This window comes from Leptonychotes weddellii, chromosome 5 (genome assembly GCF_054177405.1).
Source record: "Leptonychotes weddellii isolate Sample4059 chromosome 5, ASM5417740v2, whole genome shotgun sequence".
Taxonomy (NCBI): domain Eukaryota; kingdom Metazoa; phylum Chordata; class Mammalia; order Carnivora; family Phocidae; genus Leptonychotes; species Leptonychotes weddellii.
Genome location: NC_138373.1, coordinates 55,740,916 through 55,750,517, shown reverse-complemented (window position 1 = coordinate 55,750,517; position 9,602 = coordinate 55,740,916). Strand labels below are relative to the sequence as shown.

Genomic DNA, 9,602 nt, shown 5'->3' with positions numbered 1-9,602 from the left:
GGAAAAAGCTCCTTGACATTGGCTTTGGCAATAATTTTTTGGATATGACACCAAAAGCTCAGGAAACTAACAAAAAAGCTTCTGCACGGCAAAGGAAACCATTGACAAAATAAAAAGGCAATGTATGGAATAGGAGAAAGTATTTGCAAACCAACTATCAGGTAAAAAGTGAATATCAGATGAAGAGTTAATATCCAAAATATATAAGGAACTCACACAACTCAATAGCAAGAAAACAAGCAACCCCAATTTAAAAATTGGCAAATGACCTGAAGTGACATTTTTCCAAAGAAGACATACAAATGACCAATAGTATATGAAAAGGTGTTCAATATCACTCATCACCCAGAAAATGCAGATCAAAATCACAATGTGATGTCATTTCAACATCTGTTGGGATGCATATAATCAAAAAGGCAAGAGAAACAACTGTGGCGAGGATGTGGAGAAAGGGAACACTTATACACTGTTGGTGGGAATGCAAACTGGGGCAGCCGCTATGGAGAACAATATGGAGGCTCCTCAAAAAATGCAAAATAGAACTACCCTATGATCCAGCAATCTCACTTCTGGGTACATAACCAAAGGAAATGAAATCAGTACCTCAAAGACATATGAGTAAATCTGGAAGACATTACGCTAAGTGAAATACGTGAAACATAGAAAGAAAAAAAAAATGCATGATCTTATATGTAGAATCTAAAAAAATCGAATGCATGGAAGAAGAGAGTAGAACTTTGGTTACCAGCCACGGGGAAGTGGGGGGAAATGAGATGCTGGTTATAGGGCACATGGTTGCAGTTATGTAGAATAAATAAGTCTAGAGATCTAACATAGAGCATGATGATTATAGTTAATAATACTGTACTGAATACTGGAAATTTGCTAAGATTGCTCACATCACACACGCACCAAATGGTAACTATGTGAAGAGAAGATATGTTAAGTAGCTTGACGGTAGTAATCATTTCGCTATGTGTATTTTGTATCACATCATCACGTGGTACTCCTTAAATATAGACAATTTTTGTTAAACACACACATAGACACACACACACAGAGTCCCTGAGACGTTTAAAAGTGTAAGTCATAGCAAAACATCAGTAGCCTCTCCTCCCTCCCTATCTCCCCCTCCCCAGGAAGCTACCTCTCCACCCCACCCCTCCCTTCCCCTTAAGCACAGGGCTGAGCTGCTTACACAGGGAACACTGCCTGGTTTCCCTTGCTTCTCAGACACTATCAGGACCTCACTACCCTGCACTCATCAGGGCTGCGCACATATAACCAAGAGAAAAGCTGAAGTCCCTGCCTACCCCCCTCTGTCAGCAGGCCATCTGGGCATGTGTCATAGGAGGCCATCAAACCAGTGGGCATCTGGGCTCCGACTTGTTAAGTCGTTTCTTAACAGCAAGGGGTTCTGGGCCAGTGCCTAAGAGCAGTGGCTAGAAAGGGCCAGAGAGCCACTTCTTTTTTTTTTTTTTTTAAAGCTTCACTACAGCTTTTGACTTGAAAATAATGTGGCAGGATAATTGACCGAAACGTTAAGATATTTTCCCTCCCTCCCCTATCAGACCAATAGCCAGGCTCATCTTAGGATTTTCCTGCCTAAGGGATTTTCACAGAAGCTGCATGAGATGAGCAGCATTTCCTGTCTTTGGCAAGAACCAAACTCATTGCAGAGGTGGTGCCAGGTGTCCAGGTGGAGGGAGGGGGCAAGGTGGCAAGAGAGTATGAAGCCTCAAAGAAAGTGAGGGATAATAAATACAGATCTGCCAGACAGAGGTCAGCAGGGCTATCAGTGGCTGCCCCTGGGGGAGGTGATAAGGCGGCAGAGAGGATGGCCACCTAGAGCATGTGTGGACCAGCTGAAACTCCCAACTTGACCATTTCCAGGTGCCTCCTGCAGTTTCCAGGTACGACAGCAGCACAGTTCCTGACTTGAAGGGGTCATGAGGCCAGCGAGGAGATGGGTATCCCCCCAAGAGTAATTATGTGGGCAAATAACTAGTGAGCTCAGACTCTACTTGATCCCTTCGTGGGTGTATAAGTTCATAGGGCCTTTGCACAACCTTGGAGAGGGGAAGGCCTGATAAATACTGAGTCTGAATCCCCTGCCAGTTGGTGAAATGGGGGCACAGTGTGACTTAGGTTGATCAGAAGAAAATGTAATAATGCATTTGGATTTGTCCATCTGAATGGAGATTTGAACCTTCCATACTCTACTTAAGGTTGCAGACACTGACAAAAGGAATAGATATATTTTATTTTTTACTCCCTCTTATCAAACCTGCAACCTGCCCCACTCCCCCAAACTCTATCCCTTTCTATTCCCTTCTGGTGACATATGCCAAGTTCTTGTTAAAGTCTATATAAAGGAAAAAAAGAAGAAAAAAAAAAAAAAGAAAAGAGAGGAGAATGAGGTCCGAGAAAGTAGGAAGTATGTGGAACATTCTGGAAAAGTTTTTATATACGTTTGAGAAATGGAATGAAATGAAGGTTCTCCCCAAAGCAGTTAGAGCATAATTACCTCAAACCTGCCATAGAATAAAGGTCAGAAACTAATAAACCAACAAAGTATCTGGCACTGCCTTTCCCTTCAGGAGGTTCTAACTCTACTGATTTTTACCTGAGAGGCACTGCTGAGAAGAAATTCGTCTATTAATTGGTTTATGAGGATAGACACCCAGATAAAGAGGCTTCAGTTGCTGTGACAAAATCATTTCATTCAGTTTTTTCTGCAGAATGAAATACTCTTCAGATAACTTTGATATCTAAAAAGAAGGTCATGTGTCAGATTAAATCAAGGAAAAGAATTCAGAGGGCTCCACAGGTACCCCGGGGTCTGGCAACTGCCTGATTGACGGTCCCGGGACTCTCACATATGTTTTCTCCAGAACCCACCCTGACCCTAGTCTGAAAACCGAGGGTCTGGAAAAGTCCTCCCCTGACCAAGCCTCCTCCCACTTTGTGCCACTTGCGCATCTCCTCACATTTTCCATTTAAACCTGCCAAACATGTCATGCTACGTGAATGTTCTGTCCTGATCAACTCCTCCCAGCGTTCCTGAGACCTGGCTTCTGTCCCTAACACTCTGTAGCCATTTAGTCCGAAGAATCCCTCTGTTGCCTTGGATTGGGTTAACCCCATCCTCTCCTTTCCAGTGTTCTCAGCCTCACTTCAGGCCACTCTCCTCTGGTTCCTCCCTTTCCATCTGGCCCCTCTGCCTCCGTCTGGGCTGCATCTGGCTCCGTTAACACAACTGTCCTGCTGGGTTGCACACGGGGCCCCTGCTTTTCTGCCTCTAGCTTCGTCCCTGTGGAGCACTGAATCTACTCCTGCGACATTATTAGCCAGCTCTAGGGAGATGACTTGGTAATTCTGTATCTCCTCAACGTCTCTGACGTAAAGCAGGTCAGGATTCAAATCTCCAATCTGGTCTTTAGTGTGAGAAAACACATGCACCAAGGAAAGGAAGGACCATATGTATATTAAACTCTCTATTTCCATGTCCTTAAAAAAAATAGAACAGGAAGGGGCTGGAAGAGCTCTAGGAACAGCCAGAAGTTGGAGATGTTTGGGTCACACCTGTAACATGAAAGAGGTGTCCACGAGCCACTGTCAGAGACAAAAAGCAGAGTTTAGGGACCCACGAGTATTAGGCAATCCCTCTTTGATCTAACTCATGATGAGATTTCCTTCCTTCCTTCCTTCCCTCCCTCTCTCTCTTTCTCCTTCCTACCTTCTTTCTTTCCTTCCTTCCTGTTCTTTCTTTCCTTCCTTCCTTCCTTCCTTCTTCTTTTTTTTTTTTTTAAGTACACTCCACACCCAGCATGGATCCTGATGTGGAGCTCGATCTCACAACCCTGAGATCAAGACCTGAGCTGAGATCAAGAGTCAGACGCTTAACCGACTGAGCCACCCAGGCGCCCCTAATGATATTTCTTCCATGATTTTATATGCTATTGATTATCCTGATAATGCATATTAACTTATAATATGCATTTTAGGGGTCATCTAGTTAAAATCCTTCATTTTACATAAAAGAAAATAAAGGTGCCCACATACAAAGTGATTTTCTTAAGGTCAAACACCTAGACAGAAAGCAAGATCTGGAATTGGCATTTCCAGGAGCTGCTCGCTGTGGTCTCCCTCCAGAGTACTGATTTATCAGTGTTCAATGCACACCCCATGAGAAGCCCTAAAGCCATCTGCCCCCTTCTAGAAACAGTTGAAACATGCCTACTCATGGCACAAGATATTCTCCAACAGGGAATCTTTCTTTGTGGGTTTTCTTTATGGTTCCTCATTGTCATGACGTAACATGTAGATTTTCATCTTCATTGCACATATGTCTGAGTATGGCTACATGCCTAATTTTGACACCTAGTGATGTCTGCTCAAAATTTGGGGCAGAAAAAGCATAGACTTCAAAGGATTTATAAAACTTTCTTTTTCCTTTATAATGAAAGATCTCAGATACAGAAATTTGCATTGTCAAATGTGAGCATTTTAGTAAGCTGTATAAACTGTTGACTACTAGTCTCCTTACTACACAAGATTTCTATCATATCTTACCCTATTTCTTACGGCACATTGTTTAAAAGAATTATAGCTATTTGAATAGGAAAACCCTTGAGACATTACAAAAGAGGTTTGCAGTTTCATAAAAACAGATGAAACAGTGTTATCAGTTATCAGTGAACTATAGGTTTACTTTAGTTACTGTGTAGTTCCCAGAGACTTCTACTAATAAATAAATCTGTTTATTTACATACCTGTTTTGAAAAGATGGCCAAATCACATGCTTCTTTCTCTAAAACTGTTTTTGGGTCTTTGTCATTCTTTGTCCTGGAATTACAGGATTCCTCATGTTTCGTGGGATAAGAATACAGATCATGAGTATTTCTTGCTACATCGTTCGGTGTCGCAATAATCTTTTGGTTTTTAAAAGAAGACACCCTGTCCTTCCTTAATTGCTGCCTCCTCTTGTAGCTCCGGTATTTGCTCTGAATGAACACTGCTGATCTGTCTTCTTCCTGAGCTCGGACTCTTGCTTCGGCCTGCCTCTCTCGGACCGTCCCCGGCCTCAGATAGCATCTCTGCTGACTGCAGGCTGGTGCCTTCTGGGTCACTACTGATGTCTTCTTTTCCTTTTCCTTGCTATTTGTGTTTTGATAGACTGACTTTTGGCTAGGTGCCAAAGTCTTTCTAAAAGAAGGCTGCTTTGTCTCATTCTCCGCTGACCAAAGTCCTGGGTAGCTTGGCCTTTCTGATAGGGCCTTCCTTTCTAGATATGCTGCTTTGGGTTCTTCAGAATTCCTTTCCTCTGCATACCTCTGGTAGTAATTCTGGACCACAGTTTCCTCCTTCTCCACTTTCCTTATCTTACTGTTCTCTTCCAGGGCTTTCATATACTTCTTTTGGGAGTGTCCTTCTGCCCAAGGGTCCCCCACTAGATGTGGTTCTTGCTTAGCCTCTTCCTCAAACATGTTATTCACTTTTTTCTGAGTTTGATATCCTCTGTTGTTATTTCCAATGGCCAGAGTGCCTTCCTCTTCAGCTTTGAAAGTAGAAGTCTTCACTACAGAGGTACTTTCTTTATTGTTTGGAGCTGGAATGACTGTTTCATTAGTAGAAACTGCATTTTCTGTCTGTTTCTTCACAGAAGATTCCCTGTGTAAAACAGATTGCATCTGAATATATGATACTAAACTGGAGCTTACTTACCTCTTCTGGCTATAGCTACATGCTACATGGTGTTGGGACAATAGTAAAGGGGCAAAAAAAGCTCAGAGTAAGAACTTCTCAAGTCACATTAATCAAGTGCTCCCCAAATGTTCTTTCTGGTGGCTGCTCAAATAATGATAAAACCAGTTCCAACTTAGGATGAGAAATATCCTAGCGTATTTTCACCTAATGAGGCATCAAAATCCTGGGAATTTCATCACTTCAAAACATGTCTTTTTCAAAAGGAAGTACCTACAGTGAGGAGAGGTTGTGGAAAATATGCCTAAATTTGAGACTAGCAAGCAACGTATGTTCACTAGGCTGATGTGCTGTATTTCATAAGCTCGAAGTCTGCTGATCACAGGGAATACTGTACAAAATTAAAGGGAAGCAGTGTCCCTGCTACAGTTCATGATCATATAATATGTTGACCAAAATTGCACAGTTGTTACTTTACCAATATCCTTCCAAAGTGATTTTCCCTTATCTTGAAGATAACATCTTCTCTATAGCTTTTTTTTTTTTTTTTTTTTAAAGCCACATAGCCTTTTTTTTTTTCTTTTGGTGAGGACAAAACCCTCACAAAAGCAGTATGGCCTGAAAAGGGTGCTAAGGTACAGTGAAAAAGTCATAACCTGATACCCTGACATACCCTGACATGCTACTTGTGGGTGTTTTGCCAAAAACTTTTTATTTTGGCTCAGAAAAGCCAGGAGAGAGTTTTGGTCTTTTGCAATCTGTACAGAAGGACCTGTCTTGAAGTTGAACTTGGAAAAAGTTACCGGAACTCAAATTTCCTAATTCCCCTGGCTACTTCCTAGGCCTACGATAGCATCTTTAGGTTTATGCAAGAGGCATAACAACATTGGACCAGAGAATTAGATGGGGTACCAAGAACCCATAATTTCAATGAGTGCCTTATACTAGTATTTTGAATATCTTCATAATACCCCCAGAGAATGCCTATACTAGTCAGAATACAATTAATGAGAAAAAGATAAACAAACTATATCGCAAAGCTATAGTAATCAAAACAGTGTGGTATTGGCATTTAAAAAAAGATCGGTGGAACAGAATAGAGAGCCCAAAATAAACACACACATTTATGGTCGATTAATTTATGACAAAAGAGCTAAGGATATACAATGGGGGTAGGATAGTCTATTCAATAAATGGTGTTGGGAAATTAGACAGCCACATGCAAAATAATGGAATTGAATTCCTATCTTACACTACTACAAAAATCAACTCAGAATGGATTAAAGACTTGAACATAAGACCTGAAATCATAAAACTCCTAGAAGTAAATGTAGGTGGTAAGCTCCTTAACTTTGGTCTTGGTAATGGTTTTGTCTGTTTGTTTTTTGGGATTTGATACCAAAAGCAAAGGCAACAAAAGCAAAAATAAACTAGTGGGACTACATAAAATGAAAAAGCTTCTGTGCAGCAGAGGAAACCATCAATAAAATGAAAAGGCGACTAACTGAATGGGAGAAAATATTTGCAACTCATATATCTGATAAAGGGTTAATAACCAAAATATATAAAGAACTCGTACAACCCAATAGAAAAAAAACAACCTGATTTAAAAATGGGCAGAGGATCTGAGCAGACATTATTCAAAGAAGATACAAAAATGGCCAATAGGTACATGAAAAGGGGCTCAACATTACTAATCATCCAGGAAAACGCAAATCAAAACTACAATGAGATATCACCTCGCATCTGTTAGAATGACTATTATCACAAAAGACAAAAGAAAACAAGTACTGGTGAACATGTGAAGAAAAGAGAATCCTTACGCAATGAGAATGTTGTGTGTTGGTGGGAATGTAAATTGGTGCCATTACGGAAAACAATATGGAGGTTCCTCAAAAAACTAAATAGCAATACCAGCAATCTGACTTCTGGTAGTATATCCAAAGGAAACAAAACAATTATCTCTAAGAGATCTCTGCACTTCCATGTTCATTGCAGTATTTCTCGCAATAGCCAAGAGATGGAAATAACCTAATGGATGAATGGATAAAGAAGGTATGGTATATATATACAATGGAGTATTATTCACCCACAACAAAGAAGGAAATCCTGCCATTCTTGATAACATGGATGAAATAAACCAGACAGAGGAAGAAAAATACTGCATAGTATCACTAATGTGTGGAATCTGAAAAAGAAAAGAAAAATCAAACTCACAGAAACAGAGAGGTGCGGTTGTAAAAGGGTTAGGTGGGGGAAATAGGGAGAGGTTGGTAAAACGATATAAAATTCCAGCTATATGATGAGTAGGTCTGAGGATCCCATGCTAAAACATGGGAGTAATCACTGTTTTGTAGAAATGAATTTTGCTAAGGGAGTACAACTTAAATGTTCTCACCAAAAATGCATGAAAAAGAACTATGTAAGGTGATGGATGTAGTAATGAATTAAATGGGGAAATCCTTTCACAATGTATACATATATCAAATCATCATGATGCACACTTTAAATATCTTAGAATTTTATCTGTAAATCATTAATTTTATATGTAAAAACCTCAACGAAGCAGGAATTTTTAAAAAGATGAATCAGTTCTTGAGATCTAATATACAGCATGGTGACTATTAATGATGCTGTATTATAGACTTGAAAGTTGCTAAGGGACGTGTTCTTAAATGTTCTTATCACACACACAGTTGTAATTACTGAGGTGAGGGAAATGTTAGCTAACACTACCGTGGCAATTATTTCACAATATATATGTGTATCAAATCATCATGTTGTACACCTTAAACTGACCCAATGTTATATGTCAATTCAGTCCCAATAAATTTGGAGGAAAAAAAAAAAAAAGACAAGGGTCCTGGGATTGGGGCTGGGATGATCTTTATCTCTCTCTCTCTCTCTTTTTTTTTTTTACAAGGCATTTTATTCCTCAACGGGAAATCCATCTCCAGCCTGGGTTTCCAGCAGGAAATGACCCTTCTCACCAAAGCGACTTTAAAATGTGTCTCCCTTAAAAACTAAAGATGTAATGTATGGTGATTAACATAACATAATAAAATTAAAAAAAATGTGTCTCCCTTAACATCATGAATGATGGCACATGCTGACATCATGACATCTTGGTGCAATGCACCAAAAAGGACACAGCATCACTAATGTAGTACTCCCGCCAAAAACGGCTCACCTGAATCTAGTCAGGAGGCAGAAATCAGATAAGTCCATCCTGCATTTGCAAATTGGATGTTCTGCCAAGCATCTGACCTGGGACATTTTAAAAATGTGAAAGGCATAAAACACACACACACACACACACACACGCATTTACAAATACATACACCCACTCACACACATATACATACACACATACACACACTCCCTCTCTCTCTCTCTCTCTCCCATACACACACACAAAGGCTTGGGAATTTCCTTAAAGAAGTCTTTAAAAATGTGAAAACTGAATGTAATGTATTGTCTTTGGATGCTAGATTTTTTAAAGCAGCCATATAGAATATTAGGACAATCGGGGAACTTGACTATGGAATGTATATTAAATAACAGTATTATATCATCATTAAATTTCTTTTTTTTAAAATTTTTCTTATTTTACATTTTTAAAATTTTATTATGTTATGTTAATCACCATACATTACATCATTAGTTTTAGATGTAGTGTTCCATGATTCATTGTTTGTGTATAACACCCAGTGCTCCATGCAGAATGTGCCCTCTTTAATACCTATCACCAGGCTAACTCGTCCCCCCACCCCCCTCCCTTTTAGAACCCTCAGTTTGTTTCTCAGAGTCCATAGTCTCTCATGGTTCATCTCCCCCTCTGATTTCCCCCCCTTCATTTTTCCCTTCCTACTATCTTCTTTTTTTTAACATATAAT

General features: G+C 39.9%; 1 protein-coding gene across 1 annotated transcript; it reads right to left on the bottom strand.

Moving 5' to 3' along the window:
• Positions 1 to 2,128: 2,128 nt before the first annotated feature.
• LOC145721357 (myosin-IIIa-like) lies at positions 2,129 to 5,693 on the bottom strand. Its single transcript, XM_081818911.1, has 2 exons — positions 4,776 to 5,693; positions 2,129 to 2,771 (listed from the first exon to the last, which is right to left on the bottom strand). Exons 1-2 carry the CDS (start codon positions 5,691 to 5,693, stop codon positions 2,613 to 2,615), a joined length of 1,077 nt encoding a protein of 358 aa, XP_081675037.1. The 3' UTR covers positions 2,129 to 2,612.
• Between the last annotated feature and the right edge of the window lie 3,909 nt (positions 5,694 to 9,602).

Coding starts and splice junctions, on each gene's coding strand:
- LOC145721357 (XM_081818911.1), bottom strand. CDS start 5,693: ATGCAATCTGTTTTACACAGGGAATCTTCTGTGAAGAAACAGACAGAA. Junction 2,772..4,775: donor TGGCCATCTTTTCAAAACAG/GTATGTAAATAA, acceptor CCTTCTTTTTAG/ATATCAAAGTTATCTGAAGA.